This window comes from Pangasianodon hypophthalmus, chromosome 15 (genome assembly GCF_027358585.1).
Source record: "Pangasianodon hypophthalmus isolate fPanHyp1 chromosome 15, fPanHyp1.pri, whole genome shotgun sequence".
Taxonomy (NCBI): domain Eukaryota; kingdom Metazoa; phylum Chordata; class Actinopteri; order Siluriformes; family Pangasiidae; genus Pangasianodon; species Pangasianodon hypophthalmus.
The window spans coordinates 17,216,137-17,240,996 of record NC_069724.1 but is presented as its reverse complement, the minus strand read 5'-3'; the positions used below and the strand labels follow the sequence as shown (position 1 = coordinate 17,240,996).

General features: G+C 37.9%; 1 protein-coding gene across 1 annotated transcript in view; it reads left to right on the top strand.

Annotated features, from left to right (window-relative positions):
- Nucleotides 1-23,787, top strand: part of LOC113535434 (lipoxygenase homology domain-containing protein 1) — a 44,751-nt gene extending 20,964 nt beyond the window's left edge. The window contains exons 22-42 of the mRNA XM_053240442.1: nucleotides 113-246; nucleotides 724-866; nucleotides 1,409-1,513; nucleotides 1,656-1,784; nucleotides 3,541-3,705; nucleotides 5,545-5,726; nucleotides 6,062-6,178; nucleotides 7,203-7,365; nucleotides 8,356-8,510; nucleotides 9,443-9,652; nucleotides 12,374-12,512; nucleotides 12,676-12,881; nucleotides 13,598-13,783; nucleotides 16,067-16,194; nucleotides 16,364-16,481; nucleotides 16,796-16,973; nucleotides 17,192-17,377; nucleotides 17,733-17,903; nucleotides 19,156-19,294; nucleotides 19,576-19,731; nucleotides 21,259-23,787. Of these exons, the coding sequence (XP_053096417.1) occupies nucleotides 113-246; nucleotides 724-866; nucleotides 1,409-1,513; nucleotides 1,656-1,784; nucleotides 3,541-3,705; nucleotides 5,545-5,726; nucleotides 6,062-6,178; nucleotides 7,203-7,365; nucleotides 8,356-8,510; nucleotides 9,443-9,652; nucleotides 12,374-12,512; nucleotides 12,676-12,881; nucleotides 13,598-13,783; nucleotides 16,067-16,194; nucleotides 16,364-16,481; nucleotides 16,796-16,973; nucleotides 17,192-17,377; nucleotides 17,733-17,903; nucleotides 19,156-19,294; nucleotides 19,576-19,731; nucleotides 21,259-21,739 (3,591 nt within the window). The 3' untranslated portion in view covers nucleotides 21,740-23,787. The remainder of the gene's footprint in view (nucleotides 1-112; nucleotides 247-723; nucleotides 867-1,408; nucleotides 1,514-1,655; nucleotides 1,785-3,540; nucleotides 3,706-5,544; nucleotides 5,727-6,061; nucleotides 6,179-7,202; nucleotides 7,366-8,355; nucleotides 8,511-9,442; nucleotides 9,653-12,373; nucleotides 12,513-12,675; nucleotides 12,882-13,597; nucleotides 13,784-16,066; nucleotides 16,195-16,363; nucleotides 16,482-16,795; nucleotides 16,974-17,191; nucleotides 17,378-17,732; nucleotides 17,904-19,155; nucleotides 19,295-19,575; nucleotides 19,732-21,258) is intronic.
- The last annotated feature ends 1,073 nt before the right edge of the window (nucleotides 23,788-24,860 follow it).

Sequence of the window (24,860 nt, the reverse complement as noted above, 5' to 3'; positions counted from 1 at the left end):
CACACACTAAAAGCCACATATGCAAACCTATGTAGAAACATTATAAACAGAATCACGAAAAAACGGAAACAAACATACACATGCTGCCAGTTTGACCTTTGACCTCTCTCAGGTGGATGTGTTCACCCTCACGGCAATCGATCTAGGGCAGCTGAGGAAGCTGCGGATTCGCCATGATAACAAACAGGCCAGTGCAGGGTGGTACCTGGACCGTGTGGAAATTGTGGACATGAAGGAAGAGACGACGTAAGCATGTCTCTCACACATGCACATGAAAACAACAGCACACACTTTTACTATCACAGTTACACAATCTACACAGTTACAATCTTTAGGAGGTGCTTCTATTGACTTGTTGAAATCTTTTGGCTCTTTTAGCTATACACTCTTTTGCATACACGCAAAATAGTGCACTATGTTGTACAATGTGTAGGACTATAAGACTGCCACTGAAGTCAGTTCCCCTGGGCCCTGAGCATTGATTTCCCAAAGCTGGTCCCATAGAAATATCACATAGTTGGATCCCCAGGTAAACCTCAGATGATCAATGTACAATGGCATCACAGGACGCCCCTTAAAGACCCATCTATCCCACTAATATAAGCAACCATCTGTCCCACTAATAGACACACCCACTGATCTATAGTCTATAGACAGACACTGATTTTAGAACTGATTAAATAAATTCTCAACACTGTAATCAGACCTTTGGATTTGTTTCAGGTATTTTTTCCCCTGTCAGCGATGGCTAGCTGTGGATGAAGATGACGGACAGTTAGCACGTGAGCTAGTTCCAGTAGATGAGGCATTCATGATGAAGGAATCTGACCATGGATCTCCAGCACAGCTTGGCCTTGAGCAGAAAGGTCAGCCCATACAGCCCACAGCAAAAGAAAAGACATATAAAGCATCATAGGACAATTTTATACAACATACTTTTCTCTATTTGTTAATTGGCCTCATATGACCCTTGAGGCCAGTGAGAAGATGGAGAACAAACTTTGATTGATTACTTGATAGAATTCATTCTAATTGAAAAGAAAAAATAATCAGGCATTTCTTGGTGGAATTGGTCACTAGTGAATGATTTTGCTCAACATAATGGGTGGCACGGTGGCGCAGCAGGTAGCAGTGCAGTGCTCCGTCATGAATGCTGGTAAATAACTGATTGAAGCTTTCAAGGAAGTTCCATGTTTTATCTATTTATAGATTGTTTGTATCTTTAGGGTCTATTGAATTTAAATTTCTGCTTAAAATATACATTTATGTATAAATTTATTTATATATAAATATATAAAAATATTTCTTACTATCTCTGTCACTGTGTGTCAGTATAGTTATAGTTCAATATAGCTAACAGTAAATGTGTAGAGTAACTGTGCTTTATCTTCTATGTATGTGTTGGTAGCCATGTCGACCACATACACCATGCGAATAAAGACAGGGGACAAAAAAAATGCTGGAACTGATGCCAATGTTTACACTATTTTATATGGGACAAATGATGACACAGGTAAGCATCAACACTGTGTGTGTGTTAATGTGTAAGATAAAATAACTACAAAAAATACGAATGTTGTGGAGTAGCTGAACTTGAAAAGATATTGAACAGTATGCCATTATTAAGAGTAGAATATGCATGTGTGTGTAATTAGGTATCATTAATCTGAAGGCCTCAAAGACCCATAAGAACAAGTTTGAGAGGGGTATGAGTGATGAGTTCACTATAGAGGCAGTGGAGCTCGGCAGCCTTAAAAGAATCCGCATCGGACACGACAACGCAGGTACACACATTCACTGGCAAATGAAATCGCAACATATAAAAATCAAGTGACAAACAAACAGAAATGTTTTAGGGAAAAAAAGAAAAACAAAAATATTCCAACACCCACTTTGTATAAGTGTGCACGCCCTTATATAATTGGCAGTGTTCAGAATCAATCAATCACATTCAAACTCATGTAAAATACTAATTAATATACACCTGCCATCAATGACCTGAAACACACCTCAAAATCAACAAAGGAATGGCTTCACCAAAACAAGATCAAGGTTTAAAATGGTCTAGCCAGAGTCCAGATCTAAATCCAATCAAAAACTGTGGGGAGACCTGAAGAGGGCTGTTAGAATGCTTTTGCAAGGAAGAACGGCAAAAATATTGCTAAGTCAAGATGTGCCAAACGGAATGACTCTTACTGAAAACGATTTAATGCCATAATAAAATCTGAAGGTGCTTCAACTAAGTATTAGTTTAGGGGTGTGCACACTTAGGCAACCAGATTATTGTACATTTAAAATTTTTTTTTTCAGGTTGCAATTTCACGATAAAGGTAGAAAAGATTCTGACATGCTTTATCTTGGTTTAATTTTTTTACATTACAAAAATCTGACATTTTAACAGGGGTGTGTAGACTTTTTATATCCACTGTACACCATGGTAGTACCATGAGCTTCCATTTTATGACCATTATTATTTAGTTGATACATCTCCTGTACATAACTCTGTACTTTGATGTACTTACATTTATGCAGTATGTATAGTCATGGTTATATATATATATATATATATATATATATATATATGTGTGTGTGTGTAATATGTGATATTATATATATCACTCATGTGAAGTACACAGTATGAGTTGCTAAATTTTCACAAACACTGGACATATTTGTAAAGTGGATCAGTAATTCTAGTTAAACTCGTAGTTAAAGCAATATGGCTCAAACAGTAACCACTTGTACTAAAAAAACTCTAACTCTACCCTAACTTTCAGTATACACTATATTAAACATTATTCTAATTGCAGATATATCTGAAACTTGCGTATAAATGTTTGGTCTGTAGCATATGTATGTGTATATGTAGACATATTATTCACATATATTTGTTTTCTGTGTGCATGTGTGTTTGTGTATTTGCATGTGTGTTAACACTGTAACAAATCGCTGTTCTTTTTACAGCAAAAAACAAAAGTACATACTTTTCCTTATTATATTAATCAGATGTATGAGCTCAGTTAATGAAACTTTAGTATATATATATATATATATATATATATATATATATATATACTAAACTACTAGGCTACTAGGCATGGAGTAGAGTGTAGGATATATAGTTTATAGTAAATTTGTTTTATGCATTTCTATCTGGGAAGAGAGAAGATCTGTATGGATTTCATAACATTTAATACATGCATAGCACTCACTAATGATGCATAACTATTAATGACTGTTAATATATGCAAATGCAGGCTATGTCATCATAAAACACAGACCACAGGTATGATAACAAGGCACATTTCAGCCTGTGGATGCATATGCATCATTAATGACAATGTTACATGCCTTTTCATCTTGACCTTTAACTACTATATTTAGATAGAAATTTGTTCTAACTCATTTACAGAAAGTTCCTCTAGATTCCCTAGATTTGGTGTAAATATTACAGACAATTATTTACAGTGTACTTGTGCATGCATATGTGTGTGTGTGTGTGTGTTTGTGTGTGTGTGTGCCTATCTATGTGTGTATTAGGTAGTTCTCCTGGATGGTTTTTGGACTGGGTGGAGATTGATGCTCCATCTATGGGCCAGTGTTTGTGTTTCCCGTGCGGCCGCTGGCTTGATAAAAAAGAAGATGATGGGGCCATTTTTAGAGATCTCTACCACAACAAGTTACAGACGAGACTTTACACACCCTGTACGACACACACACACACACACACACACACAAAGCCGCACACACAAAGCAAGCTTATTAGGGTTAATCCGGAAACTGTCTTTGGTACACAAAGCAGGGGTCAACATTCCTCGTGGGCAACAAGTGGTGAAATCCCTAACTGAAAAGTCAGACAGTTGATGCAGAGGTAAAACCAGTAAAAGTGAATACTTGGAATTAAGAATAGGTGGTAGAGACTGTGCAGAGTATGAAGGGCAGACAGAAACATAAGTCAATAATATAAAAACTTCAAACTGTGAATATTAGGTATTGTTTCCAGTATGAATTAATTTGTTACTCGGTGAACACATTTAAATTTATAACATTTAAGTTAGCCAAAGTGCTGAGTCCCAAACCCAAGCCCAAGTTTGGTAACTGGTTTTAGTAAGTTGGTATAACCATAGTTTATAGTTAAAATACCAAATTTCCAAGGAACTAATATGAAATGAAATGTAAAGTATTAAATTGTAAAGTACTCACATAACCTTATTACATAAATAAGACAACAACCTCTAAGTGGCATTTATTTTAAACAAAATAATGATTATATACACCTTCTCACATCCATTCTGCATATACTATGTTGTACTAAAATATATTTGGATAGTCAGTTACCATATGATTAATTATCATGGATATTTTACCTCAATTAAAACATAAAAACACACACTATGCATCAAAAATGCCAAATATGCACATATACACCCATTGTAAACTGCACACACACACACACACACACACACACACACAGATGTGTAACCCAATGAATTATAGAATTACAGTATGTCAGCAGTATGAAATCTCCGAGTTCATTATACGTTCATGTATGTCCGAGGCGAGTGCTAGGGAACCCCAGCGTCCCCTAAAATTTCATTCAAATGTGACAGTGAAATGTTTCTACATTAAATGTAGAAATGTGTCTATATATCATTCATCACTCTTGGTGAAATTCAATATTTTAGCAAATCAAATTATTAAATATCTCACTTCAATATCACACTATTGATTCATTTACAGTAACATAAACTGTTTCCGTTGGACAGCACAGTGTGTGAAAATCTCCTTTGAAGCCCCTGACACACTGGTCAGTGAACTGCAGTGTAGCACGGTTTCTATCTGCTTCTATAGCAGTGCAAGTGCACTGTGTTTTAATGGGAGAAAAGAATAACGCTGATTGGACAACAGAGTTTTAATATGTCATTTTTGGGTCCTGCCCAGACACACAGCTTCACTGGAGGTGAATGGGTGTGTGGGCAGGTGGGTTTTGCATTTCTTCTACATATGATGATTGGGAGATCTCTCAAAGGGGCAGAACCCCGTAATCAGCCACCAATCACTGAAATGGTAATGAACATGACTGACATATCAAACTTGCTGCAGTAGCTTGCCAGTAGCATAATGCTTAACAGTTTTACACGACTAGTATAGTTTGCTATCTTATCATTGTAATTGGCAAATATTGTAAATATATTGTAAGTATAACTTTATACTTGATTATTTGCCTTTCTTCAGATTCTTCAGTTGAGCTAGTTAGTTAGCAGCTTAACCTGCCAAGCACTACTAATTTTGTCGATCTGATTTTGGAAAAGTCTTTTGATGCTCTTACGTATGTGAACAGACTGAGAATTAAACAAGAGGCCAGACCAACAGAAACAGATAAAAGAGTACACACACAGATATATACTTCAATAGCTGACACCTGCGTTGCCCAAATTTTACAACCCACAATCTGCCACTGGTGTATGTGTATGTGAGAGAGACAACTAATACTGTAAAATCTCTGCTGAGTGATGTTATACAATCTCAACTGTCATGTTCCAGATGTTCCATATGAGATTAAAATCTTCACCAGTGATATTTTTGCGGCGGGGACAGATGCAGATGTCTTCATTGTCCTTTATGGGCAGAATGGCATGTGTACATCTCAGAAATCACTCTGCCTCAACAAGAGAGAGAGGTGCATGTATTTTGAACGAGGAGCTGAGGATATGTTCATTGTAGAGGTAAAACACACACAGAACTGATAGAACATTCAGTGGTTTTATTTAAACATGTTTTTTCAATCACAAAACATTGCAGTGCATTTTTTCCCCTATAAAACACTGGTTTCTGTGTGGAGAGCAAATTATTAATTATTAAACTTTTCAATATGACAATTTATTTACATTTATTTAAAATAGTGGTGGTGGCAACAATTTTTGCATATTTATTTTTAAGCCAAAATGCCATTATTTAAAAATTAGTTCTAGTGTGACTGACTTTTTGTCACCATGTCATGGTCATGATGATAATGACAGAGGCAATGGGAATGAATGTGTTGAGAATTTTGTCTCTGCAGCTGGAGGACATCGGTGACATCATTGAGAAAATCAGGATTGGTCATGATAATCGTGGCGTGAACGGGGGTTGGCACCTTGACAGAGTGGAGATCAGGAGACTGCTGAGAAAAGGAAAGGTACTGAAATTTCTCTTTCTCAAAGCTAATCTAGTTATCGTTCTACCACACTTTTACAACAAAAGTTTAGTAAACGGTCTCTGCTCTGAGGTTTATGTTGACAATGTGCCAAAGAGCTCTATCTAGCTTGGAAAAAACAATTAGGCTTTTTTAAAACTTGAATCTTGAATCTTTTAAAACTGTTCTAATACTCTTGAATCCTTTTAAATCTCATCAATACTAAACCTTTGACTGCTACAGTCAATAGTTTAAGGATGTCTCAAACCCACTTTTTCCATTGTCAAAAAATGGAAATGTTTTTGTCCTAGATGCTCATACCTGACACTGATCTAATACTTACACGCTTCTGTTACCGAATTACACAGAACATTAGAGACATAATGTCAATTTGTCAGTTTGACTAGTTGTCTAGTTGTGTCCTGTCTTCATGTGCAAGATCTGTTTAATGGATACAATATGTCAGTAGACTGGACTGGAAAATATGTCAGATCTGATGCAATCCAGGCTTTCAGGGCAGTGTTTTAGAATTTTACAAACATACACACTATATGGCCATTTGTGGACACCTGACCATTACATTCCCATCACCCCTTTTGCTCTTATAATAACCTCCACTCTTCTGGGAAGGCCTTCCACTGCATTTTGGAGCTTGGCTCCAGGGATTAGTAAGATCAGGCACTGTCAGGCGAGAAGGCATGATATCTTCCGCACTAATCATGGCAAACCATGCCTTCATGGACCTTCCGTTGTGCACAGGGGCACTGTCATGCTGGAATATGTTTGGGCCCCTTAGTGCCAGTGAAAGGAAATTCCAATGCTACAGTATACAAAGACATCCTATACAATCATGTGCTTCAACTTTGTGGCAATAGTTTAGGGCCATAGAGTGTCATAGAGTGTACATACACATCTGTACTCAATACTGGATACACCCATAACAGTTTATAGTGGATTTTCAGTTTCAGTTTCAGTTCCATGTGGATTTTCAATTGTGTATAAGCAATATGTGTTTATATGTATGTAGGGTTCTGAGACGGCTATATTCCCATGCGAGAGTTGGCTAGCACACTCCGAGGAGGATGGTGAGACAATACGGGAGCTGGTCCCCTCTGACATCATCATTGAGAAGTTGTCTCGAGATGGAGCACTCAAAAAAATTCAGACTGAAGTGGATGATGCACTGGAGAGTATGTACTATACAACAGTACATATACAGAATTCATACATACACACAAGTGTGTGTGCATTAATTTAGTTCAATTCTTTACTGTGACTATAACACCTATGAGATGGCATCTGATCATGTAATTATCACCAGTATTCTGTCACATTCAAGATCAATTAAATCAGAAGCCCTCCTTCTTCAGTGTGATGCCTTCCGTCACCACTGGGGTCCAACAGCATGTCCTAGGATTAGGGCCATGACAGGCACTGACAGCCTTCAGGCAACAGCTTCTTGCAGCTGCTTATGCAGTTGACGACTTAACATGGCTCATTCAGTCCCAATGTCATTGACCTCAGTCAGTACAAGGGAGTCTTTTTTTGGTCTTGGGAGTTAAATTTGTCTCTGAATGAAGTATCTGCCATGTAAATCTGGCTGATGCCCTGTGAATCCAATGAACCCAACTCACCACCACGTGATGATCCGTTGACAGCTTTGTGTCCAAAACATGCAATCACAAAACTGATCATTAACCTTTGGGCCAAGATGCTCTGATACCAAGTATACTTATGAACAACTTTGTGTTCACCCTTCGTCCACATGTGTAGGAAAATATCACAGATGTGTTTCCTCTTATTGGCTAGAAACACAACCTTCCATCCATCTGAAAAACAGGGGTTTAAAATTACTCATTACTCAATACTTGCAAATCGTTTCTTGCACATTTGGCAGTTTTGTCAGAGAAGAAAAGAAAGAATGCTGAAAGAACACTGCCGATTGCCACATTACCACATGCCATCTTGTGGACATTTACAGATCTTCATCTTCAATTGCAAAATTAGCTATAAATATTTGTAAATATTATAATTACAATACATGCTGAACAGGTTTACATCCTATTGTTGTAACTGTATATTCATAAAAACAACAGTAATTCATAGTAATTTTCCTTGGCAATAGTGGACATTCAAAAAAATGGTCCCATGTTTCTGTGTGTGTGTGTGTGTGTGTTCAGTTCATATATATTCAGTGACTGTGACCACGGGTGACGTGTATGGGGCAGGCACAGACGCAAATGTATTTATCACTATATATGGAGACATGGGGGATTCGGGGGAGCGTAAACTCAGCCAATCCGAGAACAACAGAAACAAGTTTGAAAGAGGAGCGGTAAGACACACAGTGCAAAGAGTGTTTCACAGTTTATTAATACAAGATTTAGGAAATATTACACTTACAGCACCTTTCATGTCAACCTGAGCATAATATGTAAATACTTCATCATTTTTCAAACTAATTTCTATTCACAAGGACTGCAGTGTATTTGCAGTTACTCTAAGATTTTTGACATGTATCTCAACACTGAAAAAACAAAACAAAAAAATAGTGGAACTCAAAACTCACTTAATGGAACATTCCACACACTCTAACAATAAAGACTGTAGGATAAGACAGAGATAGATCAGGTTTGTCTCTCTGAAGCTTTTCTTATGTGAGTGTATGTAACATTCCAACACTGTAGCAATAGAGTATAAAGTCACCCTGGATATTTACACTTTCCTAAAGGTTTTATTGTATCCATGTGCCAGCAGACCCACACATGTTTGTAACACATAAACACAAATTTTCAATTTTAGAGCTTAGATGGCTTTTGTAAGTGAGTTTTGTTTGTTGAGTTTTATTTAAATTATGGTATTATTAAATTATGTTCTTTTTTGTCAGTACAGATAAATGTGTCAAAGTTCTTGTCCATAGTAATCGCACATATACTGTGGTAGATATGCAGGAAAAATGCTGAAGTTCAGCCAAGTGAAGTACTCCTTTGTTATAATATTTATTCATCATTTATATATATATAAAAAAAAAAAAAATTTACCAAGTTCCAAACTATTCCCCATCTACTTTTTGTATCACACAGGAGCTAGGAGCTACACAGTTTAAACCTCAACTTGCTCAGAATCTCTGCTTTCACTCATGCAAGACTTTACAAAAATTATGTTATTGTACCTACTGCTTTCAGCAAATAAGGACACACTGTTTTGGACTAGCTATGGGACTGGATTACCTACTGACTGTTCTTTGACTGTTCTCTGATTGGTCAGGTGGACACGTTCAGTATTGAAGCAGTGGATCTTGGCGAGGTGTTCAAGATCCGCATACGCCATGACAACAGCATGCTAAGTCCCGATTGGTACCTGGACCAGGTGGAGGTTGTGGACACGGATACAGATGAAGTGTTTCTTTTCCAGTGTGAGCGCTGGCTGTCTCGCAAGAAGGAAGACAAGCGCATTGAAAGAGTCTTCTATGTCAAGGTGTGTGTGTGTGTGTGTGTGTGTGTGTGTGTGTGTGCGTGTGTGTGCTTGCATGTATGTGTGTGTGTGTGTGTCTGTGTTTTAAAATATGTACCATTTTTCACTCTGTATAAATGCACAGTGCAGTCAAGTAATTGAACATTTACAATATTTTGCCTCTAGACTTCAGCTCCTTAAATTTGAAATGAAACAGTGTGCTCTAGTTTTGTGACCTTAAAGCAAACAATATGCATGTGCAAAAATCAATAATAAGAGTTGGCAACTGAAGTCCAAAAGTTATGTGGGGGAAAGTTTTTGTTTTATGCAGCAGCATAAATCAATTTTCTGAGTGCCCCATTTAGATGCAAATGGCCTGCCTCTGAGCATGAACTACATGCATCCTCCTATTGTTTTGCATTTTATTCATTTTTTTTGTATCACATACCGTCAGTTACTCTATATGCATAAACTAATGAAGTCATGCGATAACATCATGAAATCATAGGGTGTGCAGGATGTAAAATGGATATAATCCATTTTTATCACACTTTTAATTTGCCATTTTGATTTGTGGAATTAATAAAATGTTGCCAATGTCTCCTGTAAAGAAAACATGCTGACAAGATGAGCTTGCTTCATATGTTATACTTACACCCACATTATATTAATTCATAATTCATATTAATTTATCCATATATTACTTTAAAATAGGACCTTGACTTGAGATGAGCAGTCTCTCCTCCCCCACACTTAATACTGGGACAATGGACAGTGGATAATGCTTCTAACCACCAGTGATGCAATGCTGGGGTTCACAAGGGGCATGCGGTTCATTCCAAACCTGGTAGTGTCTGACATACAGTCCTCTCTGAAAGTATTGGAACAGCAAGGCCAGGTCTTTTGTTTTGCTATAGACTGAAAACATTTGGGTTTGAGATCAAAAGATGAATATGAGACTACAGAACAGATTTTTAACTTTCATTTCCTGATGGCTACAGACAGGCCAAGGCAATCACCAGACTGTAACCCAACTGAGCATGCATCTCAAATCCTGAAGAGGAGACTGATTTGAGGCTTGCTGGCTGTGTCTGTCAGCTGCTGGATGCTGAACCCTACACTCTGATGGACCCTATAATGAGAAGTATGGTTCGGCTGTCAGTTTGAGTTCTGGTTGAAAAACATCTTCCAACACAACAAGAGACATGCTGTCCTTGTGTGTCTTGGTCCAGCACCACAAGGAAGGGCTCAGACCTCAGGCTATTAGGAGGGCTTTGTAACAGCATCTGAGCCACATGGCTGTACTCAATGTCTTCACATTCTTAGAAATTTTCATCATGTTTTTTTTTTCTCTGCGTGTTGGCCAGTGCCGAGCCCGAGCTTTTGCGATTCATGGCCTGGCCAGGTTGGCTGTGTGTCTGGTAGTCACAGTTGGTGAGTTGGCTGTTGGCATAAGAATAGCGGTGGTGCAGGGGGCCAGCATGTGGTGCAGGGAGCCTCCGAGCCAAGGGTTAAGTCTCGCAAATGTTCGTGCACTGGCTGTATGAATATAGATCCATGGCAGGTCTTAGTATAGTGCGGTCTGCTGGGACCAATAACTGTGAGTCTGTAGATCGAAGGTGGCATATGAGTGGTTTCTGGTCTTGCAAAAAGGTCCAGCTGAAGGTATTAGCCGATGAAGGGAGTCCGTTCCAGCCTATTAGTGCTGTTAGCTCCGGTTATGAGAGGGAAAAGGGAGGAGAGCACCACTCTGATCCTGTTAGCACCGGTGCAGCTGAATGGGTTGGCTCAGTGGGTAATAAGTTGGCAGTAGAGCAAGGAAGGGAAGCACATGGAGCTCTGATAGCTCAGAGCATGAGCATGATATACGCATGCGCACAAGAGTGTATCCAGGTGTTAACAACGTTAGGAGGGGTGAAACAAAACTGTCAGCTATGATTAATACTGCTCCTCGCTCAAGCTGATATCACACAAGAAAACTAGGCTTAAATTCAGGTTCAGAAACTTGCATAAGTGAGACACGCCTCTGCTTTGCTCAAAATCCACCCTGCTTGCACTCTCACATAACTTCTGAATAGTGCATAAGTTTGGGGTTGCATCTACATACTGTGTGCTAATGTGTGCTAATTTAGTATTAAATCTTCATTCTCTGAATACAGCTCTTAGTGTCTAAATTATGGACCTTAAAGATGTCAATAGGAATTCCTATGTCAATAGGAAATAGGGATTAAGGTGAATAGAATACCCTAATCTGTGTCTGTTATGTGTATTATCCACCAAAGCTTACTGTTGACAGACTAAATTGCATGACAGAATTGTTCATAATGAATTGTTGTTAATAATAAACTACATTATATTGAAAAATAATTTTTTTTCATATTGGTTTTGTCATTTTTTTAAAGCAATATGCCACTTGAGGGCATGCATTGCAGTGATTTTATCACAAGTAAGGGGGTTAGAACGGGCTAAGATTGCCCTTACCCATCATAAAATCACTGTAATGCATGTCCTCTTGTGGCGTATTACTTTATTGTCATCTTATAAATATTTGTCTCTCCATAGATATTTCTTTAAAAATACAAGTTCTGCATGAATTAGGTACATTCACTGCTCAGTATAAAAAAAAGTTCAGGGTCAAATTATTATTATGATTATTATTTTAAATATTTATTTTCTACCTCTCTCACTCTAAATGTTTTCAGTTAATGACTGAATCATTGTACATGTGTATGTGTGGTTATGTAGGGATTCACAGGAGAAAGAGAGAGTGCATTCTGCCCTATAAGGAAAGTGACCAACCTGGACAGCAATATGAATAAAAAGAGCAAAAAACGAGCCACTGAGGAGGAGGAGGAAGAGGAGGAGGAAGAGGAGGAAACCTCATGTAAATGGACTCACACACACAAACACACACACACGATACACATGCCCACACAATCGTACAATGACTAATTAAAAATATACTTGCAGTGCTTATTATAGCCATTTTATATTACAGTATGTCTGCTTGTGTGTGTGTGTGTTTGTGTGTGTGTGTGTGTGTGTAGTGATACCGTATCACTTGACAGTGAAAACAGGCTCTGATCGTGAAGCAGGGACCAATAGCCGTGCTTATGTCATCATTAAGGGATCAAAACAGAGGCAGACTGAGCTTATGTGGCTGGAGCTGGAAGTGAAGAGTGCCTTCACACCCCAAGCACTCGACTATTTTACCTGTTATGGTAGAGATGTAGGAGAGATTAAAAAGGTGGAGGTGAGAACACACACACATGCATACAGTCAGTTGAGGTCCAAATCCCCATTTTCAATGCCATGAATAATAATAATAATAATAATAATAATAATAATGATGATGATGATGATGATGGTACCCAGACCATCACATAAAAGCACGTAAATTTGTAATCACAGATTGTATCAATTTGAATCACTATGTCAATTAGCAACAATTTGCTACACTTAGTGACCGAAGAGCAATATTTATAATATGACATTATGGCTGAGACTTTGTGAGGGGCAGGTGGGAACAACAGCTTATTTATTTCTATACTTATTTATACCTATATATCTATATTCAGCATAAAATAGTGTGCAACCCTGTGTTTACAGTAGAAAACAACAAGCCACTGTTGTGGTCCCCAGTTTGACTGTTATCCTCTTAAGTATTTCCTCCAAATTATCAGGCAATCCCAAGTGCAGTTAATGAAATGAGCTATAGCCTTAGTAAACTGAACATTAACATCAGGAGCATTGTGAGTGCATTTTGTGCATCTAGTTTGAGAAATATAATTTCATGACATTGTGATACTTTATTGTAGTGGATAAAATAATGACCTGTTATTGGTTATTGGTAGTGGACTCAAATTTTCAGAACCCACTGTAAATACAAATGCAGAAATATTCAAGAAAGCACAACTAACTTGAGGTGTGTGTGTGTGTGTGTGTGTGTGTGTGTGTGCGTGTGTGTAGTTAGGTCATGATGGTGCCACCGCGGAAAGCTGCTGGTTTGTGGATAAGTTCTCTGTTGCTGTGCCGACTAAAGGGATCATGTATGTTTTCCCATGCAAGTACTGGCTGGCCAAAGATCGAGGGGAAGGATTAACTGCACGCGTGTTTAATGTCATTGATGCAGATACAATCGGCATTTCGCGCAAGGTATACACCCACACACACACTTTCTCACACTGGCACATTGTTGATGCCAGAGCTTTTGCTAAATCTGGAGCTGCTTTCCATCATTTTTGGTGGCTGTGACTTTGGTGGGTGTGAGCAGCATGTGAGCATTTGATCATGAGTTTCTGGTCCAGTGCTAGGGTAGAAGCTGACTCCACAGCCAGGCCAGCGGCTTGAAGTGCCCTCAAACATGATCCCCATCCCGTGACACTTCCTTCAGTTTCACCGAATCATATGACAAGGGTCCATTAAGGTCACTGTGCTGCTGGGTCAGTATGGCAGTCATGTAGTCATTGCACTCATGAACTTACAAGGTGAAAGGTCTGCTGTTGTCCGAATACCTTGGGCTGATGCTTGACACCGAGTTTGGGTCAGCCATCTGGATATCATTCAGTTGCAACTTTTTCCTTGGCATCTTTTTTTTTAGCCTTCAACATGCTGTTCATGTTGGTAGCTTGGTAATTTCAGCGTATGAGTCTCACCAGTCAAAGAACCAAACATGCTCTGGCATTCATTATTGTTTTTGCCTGATTGTGATATTTTCAGATGTGTTTAGTTGGACCTATTTCTCAAAATATTGACAAATTAGTAATTTATACAACCACGGCCATGAAAAGGTTAACGCAGTTACTGGTGACGAATGAATGGTGGGTGGTTGATAATGTAGTAGATCATTGTGTCTTCTACTAGTTTTAACAGGCCTCATTTTCACTGGTGGTCCAAAAGGAGACACTGCCTTTGGTGATTCTTCTTTTACAGGAACGTCTATAGATAGCTCATAGCAATTGTTATGTCTCTTGGCTTGGTGTCTGAATCTGAGTTTGTGTGGTATTTTGCTGCATTCGCCATCAGGTGGCAGTGCTGTTCTTCTCTTGCCTCTCCAACTTTTTTTGAGTGGCGTGGGTAGCAGGGGGGTTAAAGCAGATGGGGCTGCTGCTGTTGGAAAATGTGCTGGAGAGAGTTTGGTTTTGAGCATGCTCCATTTCTTCAGCACTGTTCTCCCTTTTCGTTGTCTTTCCTCCTCCACTGCTTCTTTCCACCCTCTGTGCTGTTTTATTCTTTCCCTCCAGTGTGTGATTGTATTGTGTTCAACCCCATGTTCTGATGAGAATTAAGGAAAAACAAGGCACAAAACTTAAGTGTGTTTATAATAAATAATGCTCATTAAACAGAGATCTGTTATGATATTTCACTACATGAAATATAGTGTTAACTGTGTTAAGTTGGGGGCATCAATGACACACAGCATACTCTGTAGTCTTAGCTATGAATTTCTGCTATAGAGACAGATTCTATTGTCATGGCTTATACAGCTAATATACAGTTAAATATTCAATCATTAATGGTTTATATAAAAAATAACGTGTATAGGGGGTATGTTATATTTTAATAAGATACTTATTTATCTATTTAACTATTTCCTTACTTCAGTATCAGTATAAATCAGTATAATGAAAATAGTTAATAAACAACTTGTATCCTATGTATAATGGTCAGTATTGAAATTGACACTGTCATACAAATGTTGATTGCATATAAATATTTAGCTATTTATCAACATAGATGGGGCAGTAATGTTGCTAGAAAAGCTATTAGCTAGTTAACTAACTACATTTTCTAATAGTAAGGTAGCAATGTTGCTATTTTTATATCAAGTACTTGGAAAAGACAAACTATTTTATTGACTTTGTAGCACTGATGAACACTACATTTTATTTTCTTAATCCCTGTTGGCTGAATATAAGGCTAAAGGAGTTTTTCTGGTTGCTGATGAGACCAAACTCTCAGGCAGCTTGTTTTAGGTATTAGGCATTATGTGTATTTTGCAGATGTGGTGAAATAATGGATGGATCTTTCATGTAGTTTAGCTCCTTTTATCATTTTGCCTGCAGTGTAGCATAAACTACCTTCATTAAAAGAAATTTGTTTACATATGTTTTTACATGTGAAACACTATTCCTTTGTTTACTTGTATTCAAGTACATCAGAACTTGCCCAGGTGAGTTGCCAAGATGGCCACTAAGTGTACAGACTTTATTAGAAGGACTTTATTATCCTTCTGCCACTGAAAAAATGTATTCAACAGTTTTTTTTATAGATTATTCATGGTTCCAATGAAGAAAAATCAATATAACTTGTAAAGTGAAAGTGATACAATCTACATCCACACATTCTAAATATATGGTGATGTTATGGCATGCTTATTAATTATTCATGACTTTCTCTAGCTCATCCCAGTTAAAAATAATGCCTCTTGCCCTGTAGGTTATCTACGAGGTAACCGTGGTTACGGGTGATGTCCAGCATGCTGGCACAGACACGCAGATCTACCTCACGTTGTTTGGAGTGTACGGCATGTCAGAGGAGATCCTACTGCCTAAGTTAGAAGACAGGTATACACACAATCTCTCTCTCTCTCTCTCTCTCTCTCTCTCACACACACACACACACACACACACACACATGCACACACACACTAAAAGGAGAATGCAAATATACTCATACAGAAGAAAAACAAAGATGAGGTGTGAGGTGTTTTTTTGCATGGGTGTGTGGTCCCAGGTTTGAAAGATGTCAGACTGACACGTTTAATCTAGAGATAGAGGACATCGCTCCACTCCGGAAAATGCGAGTTCGCATCGATGGCTCTGGAAGCAGACCTGACTGGTTCCTTGATAAGGTGTGTCTGTGTATTACAGTCTTCGTTACAGATCATCTCTGAATGAAAACACAGATGCGTGACAAATTAAAGGAAATCTGATAGCTCTTTTATGCTTTAGAGAGCATTTGACAGTTCCAGAGACTTATACAATCGATGAAGCTGTTCTTTGAAGCTGTTCTGATGGCTTGTGGTCTCTGCACCTTACTAAGACACTGCTGATTCTGTTTTCACCTTTAATTTGTGACCCATCTGTAAATATGTCTATGAACATCCATGAACAGTACTGTTTTTCCTGATCCAGGGTGTGTGTGTGTATGTGTGTTTGTGTGTAGATTGTTCTACATAACCTTGAGACAGATGAGGTGGCATTGTTTGTGTACGAGGATTGGCTGTCCCGCACATATGGACCCAAACGCACACTTGTATGTGAGATGCCTGCAATTATTGACGATGAAGAAGTGGTACAACTCACAACATACAGTATCGCAGTCAAAACCAGTGACCTCGCAGGTACACAACTCTACAAACCCCTACGCTGCACACAACTCCACATTTCATACAACTACACACAGATCTATAAAGGTGATGCTGCGCATATCTACAGACTAGCCACAGCTACACACAAGTCTATGAATGCTACAGTAAACACATTCACACGTAAATGACTTGTACTACACTGTTATGTTTTAAGGGTGGGAACAGAAGCTGAAATGTGAATTATGTTTTAGGTGCGGGGACAGATGCCAATGTATGGATGATTATTTTTGGTGAGAATGGAGACACAGGAACTCTTGCTCTGAAAGAAAGCGATAACACCAACAAATTTGAGCAAGGCTTGACTGACACATTTCACTTTATGGACATGCTCAGTCTTGGAGAACTCTCCAAAATCCGGGTGTGGCATGACAACACAGGTGAATGTTTTAACAAGTGCACAGTTAAACCATGCAATGCTCTGACAAAATTTAATCATGTGTATGTACAATATGCATTGTATGACTGTTAGCATATGTATATCTGTGGTAAAACTTTAATTTAACAATTGTATTTGAATACAAAAAAAGCATTCTACAGTATTTTATTTAATATCTATATATATATGGTGTACCGCAATATTGTATATTTAAACAGTGAAATTTTGTTCTAACATTGTTACTTTGTGGTGCTGACTGTACATGTGTGTCTAATGAGTATGAGTCTGTGCTATCCTGAATATCCCTATGCGTGTAACTGATTGTATATTGTGTGTATATCTGTGTTTCGTGACAGGGCTTGCTGCAGGGTGGCATCTGGAGTCTGTGGATATTCATGATGAAACCATGGGGAAGAAGTTTCGTTTTCGTTGTGACCGCTGGCTTGCAAAAAAGGAGGATGATGGGCAGATAATGAGAGAGTTGGCCTGTGCTAACAATGACGTTCTGGACTTTGACGAGAAAACAAGTAAGATGCTCAAATACGCACACACACATATCACTACATGCATGTCCTCATCCACATTACCACAGTATGTTTACACATGCTACTTCTGAGATGCCAGTGATCCTGACCCCTTCTGCTCCCCGGACCTGCCTGACCCATCCTGATGCCCTACTTCTGGTTGGAGTTCTCATCGGTTGAGTTCGCTCACTGCTGATGGGGGTGGCCCCATATGGATGGCCTGAAGAACCGTTGGATTGCTGGGGATGGTGCCACCTGGGGGCTGTGGAGATGGCTTGGGGATCACATATTGGGAGCTGTACTGTAATGGCTTGGGACTGTGATTGTTGTAGTGGCTTTGGGGCTGCAGTTGCCACGAGCACCTTCATACTCAGGACTCCATCAGTGGACGGTGGATAGATTTTAACCAATCGGACTTCTTGCGAAAACTGTGATGAATTTACTGGTTGCACAATTGCACTATTTGCCCATATAGTACACAATAATAGAAGGGATTTATTTATAATTGCACTATCCATTGCACCCGGATGAGGATGGGTTCCCTTTTGAGCCTGGTTCCTCTCAAAGTTTCTTCCTCATATTGTCTCAGGGAGTTTTTCCTTGCCACCGTCACCTCTGGCTTGCTCATTATATATTTTTTTAAATCCATTTACAATGACAATGTCCATTGTTAAAAGCGCTATACAAATAAAATTGAATTTAATTGAATTTTATTTTCAAAAATCACTGCATGTTTACCTGTCCCTGTCTCTAATTTAGTAAAAGTATGTTGGTGTAAAAACACTTGATAACACAAGTGTAAGTACAAGCAGAGGATTGAGCAAAATATAAGGTCTTGTCTATTTTATGGGAGGCTGAAGGTTTTGTGGAGTTTTGCATGATTTCTCTGTGTGCACATGATTTCCCGACAGGGATGTCTTCCTACCTCCGTAAAACATGCTGTTAAATGAATTGGCGACTCTAAATGTGAATGAGTGTGTGAATGTGTGTCTGCATGGTGCCCTGTGGTGGACTGGCATCCCATCTGGGGTGAGTTCCCACCTTGTGCCCGGGATAGGCCTTAATGAACATGCAGTTTGGGGACTTTCTACTTAAAAGTGTAATATACGTCATCAGCATGAACATTTTTATAACAATTTAATTTTTTTTTGTATACATGGTATACATGTTACTCAGGGATAAGCTTCAACCCCAATGTTTGTCACATATTTCAAGTTTTTATTTTTAAGTCTAAACTCTGTCACTTCTCTGTTAGAGTACGAGGTTGTCACAATAACAGAGGACACGGATGATGCTGAGACAAAAGAGAACGCCTGGATCATTCTGGAGGGGAGACTGGGAAGATCCAAAGAACTTACGATGGAGAACTCCACCAAAAAGAAACGTTTTTTACGGTAAAAAAAAATGCAGTCTTGTTCCTTGGAAATGGTTTTGGTCAGTTTAGCTTACATATATGAAAGAGAGTCAAGACTGCTCTTTTGTTCATGTCTGGTGTGTGCACACTGCTCTTCTATTTTATTCATCATCAAATGCAAAAAAAAAAAATGCTTTTTTAAATTCATGATTGATTAACAATCAGTGAAAAAGTCACATCTGATTAACAAAATATGGTGAAGAGTGAACGAACTAGAAATTACTTTACAATTACTTGGTGTGTGTGTGTGTGTGTTTCTAGAGGTGCCACGGACCGGTTTGAGTTCTCCTGTAAGATCCTGGGTGACATTGTCAGTATCTGCCTGGGCCACAGCCCCAAAGATGGCAAGAAGAGCAAATCAGAAGCCTTCTGGAGAGTTGAGGAAGTCATCATAACAGAGAAGAACCTTGGCAACAGGTTAGTGATCCCTGACCAAAGTGCTGGACACTGGTAGTTTATACTAAACTCTAAACGATATTAAACATTATACTAAACTCTAAACGATACTGAGATGCAGTGCATGGTGGAATTGCTTGTTCTGTCTCATATTTTCACAAATCCCTATGCCTTTTTTACATACACTAGGAACACACTAGCCTTGTGCCAAAATTACATTTTCATCTTCCAGTTATTGCCATACATGCTATCACAATATTGTATTTTCATTTTGAAAAGATTATGTGTAATTGTCTGTGTAACTGTCTCAGGCAGTTTTTTTAACCAAACAGTAAACTTGGAAGGCATCAAATTTGGGCCTAAAGGGCATCGGACATTTGTTTACTTGCAATTGCTCACTAACTTCTTAGATGAAATTAAAAAATGCAAATAATATTTTTAAATGCAGTTGCCTTTTGTCTCAAAAAACAGGTTGACCAACAGCCTGCCGTCACATTACGTTAGCTACGGGCCCAGATATCTATGAATGCAAATATCACTGCTAATCGCAAAACTTTTGTAAATATTTGAAAACATATTCCTCGGTGGAAGGGAAGAGAGTTAATGCACCTCCTATATAGAATGAGATTACCCTCCTTGAGAAGCAGATGTGACATTGTATTTAGCTTTTGACCAAAATAAGGAAACTTATTAATATTAAATATTATGGTATATCATAGTAGATCAGTGGCAGCTGGTCAAGGGCTACAATCTATCAGTAGCTTGACAGTGAAAATGTTAGGGCTGAGCAATGCATTATATCACATGGTCTCATCGATGCCATAATAAGAATGATGTGGGGCAAACTATTACACACATACTTGAAAGCAGACAGGTAGCCTCATTTGTGATTTCTACTTTTTTAGTGTTTCAGGTTTATAATGCCATACTGGGTTCATGCCATGTTTCCTCCTGATACCAAACATGTTATATGAAGAAATGTTATAACCCTTCCTTTCTAACCAATATACACTAATTTTACACTTTTGTTGTCTGCCCTTTTGTTTAATTTGTTTGCTTAGTGTAGCTACATTTTGTTTCTCTTTTAAATGTATTTTGGGGTTAAAAAGGATAATAGAGTCAATGATCCACCTTGACCACCTTGTTCACATTTATTACATATGCTCAAGATCAAATTAAGTAGTGTATCACTTGACATGACAGTCACTGATAGGCCACGTGAATCTACAGTCTGGGCAAGAAAGAAATCAGCCCCAGCCTCGCTTCTTCATGCCGTTCTGTAACTTTTTCTTACAACCGGTGGTGGTACTATTGTGCTTTGGTTCCAAAAAAGTTCAAAAATCCACCTTTGTTAACAGTGAAGAATCGGTGGTGGATTCCAAAATGCATGAAACCTTATATTTTTTTACCTTTGACCGAAGCGGGGCGTAGCCATGCTGGCCCATTTATACCAGCCAGTCCTGCTGTATAGGCTATTCCTGATGGGTAGGACATAATACATAGTATAACTCTTTATCCTTCCCTCCATTTACTGTCTCTTGTCTTCAGGTACATCTTCCGCTGCAATACCCTCATCCCTCTCTCATCCAAACGTGATGACTTCCAGACCTTTGAGTGCACAAAGTTCATTGAGAGCTTTGCCAGCAAGGCACGTAAACTGGTACCTGTCACATATGAGCTCATTGTGATCACAGGTGATGAGAAGGGTGCAGGCACAGATGCCAATGTCTTTCTTACTATCTTCGGCACCAGTGGTGACTCGGGCCGCCGCCAACTGAAGCAGAAGTTCCGTAATCTATTTGAGCGTGGGCGCACTGACCGATTCAGCATAGAACTGTTGGATATGGGAGAGCTGCTGAGAGTCTGCATTGAGCATGATAACACAGGCATCAGTCCTGGTTGGCTGCTGAACCGGGTTGAGATTACCAACACAGCCAATGGGGTGACCACTGTCTTCCCATGTGACAAATGGCTGGACAAGAACCAAGCTGACGGCAGGATTAAGAGGGTTCTTTACCCCAAGTATTGATGTCTTGGGATTCCAACAAAATATGAATGCACTAACAAAAGGCCAATGTCAATGTCAAATATCAATGTTGAGAGTATAACAGATTATATCAGCACATGCCTAATGCACAAATGAGTGAGGTAATGAACATGCTTACAAATGTGCTGCCAAATGGGATTATGTGGGCTAATAATGGTATTTTAAAGTGTCCACATTAATAATATTGCACATGTTCAATATTGAGGTATAGCATATAACAGACTATTCATATATACATAGCAGAAAAAAAACGAAAAGTAAAATGAATACTAACACACTACAAATGTGCTAACAAACATCAATCCTCATGAATTGAGCACAGGTAACAATGTTATTTATATCTGAGACAAAGATATTTTGCAATCTTAATACACAAAAGGGAAATGGGAATGATTTTGCTAACAAATGTGCTAATGAATATTCCTCTGGATCAGAGTTCTCAGGTGTCAGTTCTGCCATAGTACTGCACACTTTTTCCCTTCCTCTTGCAGATTCAAATTCAATGATTAGCTTTAATCTTAAAACACTAAATCACAGTGCTGTTATACTAACGTTATTAAATACACACTCTCAGGGCATTGACTATGCATGTTAACTGTGTGTGATGGAAAAAGATGATTGCACTGGATAATTGTGCACATGCATGTGAGATAACATGTTTTGTATGAAAGAGAGAATGATATTTTATAATGCTGATTTTTTTTTATCCCTTTTTGACAATATCTAAGTGTTTCTACCTCAATGGTACTCCACCAGGAGAGCAAACATGAATCATATTGCGTCCAAATTACCTGAAGCACATGAATAACCCTTTAATGTTTAGGTAATCGGTTTAAAGTCATTCGATTCTCTTTGATAAACCATTCTTTAACTTTCCTAATGACATCTCTGGAGCTCACTTGAACTGCACTAGTTTATTTTTTGCCATCCTTCATCACACACACAAATTTTCATAATTATCCAGCTCTTCCTGAGTTAAATCGTGTCTCTTTTTAGGAAACCCACTAAACTGTGTAATGCATGGGAACTATGGGAAGCCCGACAGGGTTGTTGGACTAAAATCAACATAAAATCAACTTGTATGAAGTGATTGATAGAAGTGCTTGTTTAGATAGTTAAACATGCTAAACATATTTCAGCAGTAAGTATGTATAAGATTCTTTGCCAGAAACACAATGCTAATCTTAAGGTCCATTTATGCCGATAAATGCTTTGTCCAGTAGATCATTAAGCACAAATATGGGTAATATACTATTACTACTAGAAATCTAAAAATAAACAATACACACACACACACACACACACACATTTATATATATAATTTCGATACATTTCAATACAAGTTTCATACTATCCATTTTATACTTGAATAAATGGTTGTACAGTTTTTTTTATAGTAATTTGTTGTTTTATTTACCTGCAACCAAATTGAGAAATGTATATGCTGTTTTTATGTAGATTTATATGTGACATTAATATCTTAAATAATCTAGACACACTTAAGAAAACCTTAATTTTACAGAAAATCTATCAAAGTGTAGATAACTTACTATACACCTAGTTGCATACATCTAAAGTTTAGTTGTTGGGGGTTTTTTGTAAGTAAAATTTTAATACTTAGTTATACTCCAATGTATTTTTTGTAGTCATGTATCAAAATTTGTAGCTGTGTTTAATATTAAATCTCAGATTATGACATATCCTCTCAGTGTTCCACTCAGTGAAATGAAATACTTGACAATGATTATGAACACTCAGATAAAAGGATTCTTTTCATAAAAGTACTGTTACTATAAAGAATTTTAAGAGTTACTTACACAAATTCAATTTTTGGTATAGTTTTACATAGCATTGAAGATGTAATTTATACAAGTTTAATTTATACAAGTAAATATTGTATATTGCTGAAACTGATGTCATTTAACTTTTGATGTCATTTTTAAATTTTGTGTTGAGCTCAGGAAAATCTGTGATGCTGGGATGATGTGCATGTTGATCGCTGTAAATTCAATAAAACAATTTTAAAATGACTGCTTCTTCTGGTGTAAGATATAATATATCAAATATGATATATCTTATATGTATTTCTGTCAGTTTCTTATTTTGACCTTGACTGTATACCTCATGTTATAGAGAATTGAACAGTGAAAAAGAAAAGGGCATAAACAATCCTCTTATATTTTGCTATTTGGTCTTCTGTCCACAACAATTCCATGTTTGGTGGTGTAATTTTTCCCTACCCCTTTTTCCACATTGCTGCGATCTTGCAGACAGATCTGCCCAGGCCCTGTCACTGGTTCCCGCAATGACACAAGTTTATGTAGGAAAAGTGTAGAAGTATACTGTGTACTCTATACTGGCAATAACATCATGTACTGTGTACTGTACTATAACATCATGATTCTGATGCTCATATTCATAAATTGCTCATATGCACATAAATTCCTGGTTACACAATTGCACTATTTAACTATATAGTATACAGTTATAGAAGGGAAATTATTTACAATCGCACTATTCAGTGTCACCAAGATGAGAATGGGTTCCATTTAGAGTCTGGTTTCTCTCAAGGTTTCTTCCTCACATCATCTCAGGGAGTTTTTCCTTGCCACAATCACCTCTGGTTTTCTCATTAGCGATAAATTCATAAATTTAAAATTTATGTCTGGAATTTATATATTTCCATAAAGCTGCTTTCCATTGTTAAATATGCTATACAAATTAAATTGAATTGAAATGAATCATACTGTAACATCATGTACTGTGTTTGAATACTTACAGTCAGGTCCGGAAGTATTTGGACAGTGACGGAGTTTTTGTGATTTTGCCTTTATACACCACCACAATGGATTTGAAATAAAACAATCAAGATATAATTGAAGTGTAGACTTCAAGCTTTATTTTAAAGAGGTTCCACAAAAATATGGCATTTACCATTTAGGAATTACAGCCATTTTAAGCAAAGTACTTCCATTTTCAGGAGCTCAAAGGTATTTGGTCAATTGCCTGACAAGAAGGTAATTGACCAGGTGTGGACCATTCCCTCGTTACTTCAAGACAAATAAAGCAGATGAAAGGTCTGGAGCTGATATCAGGTATTGAG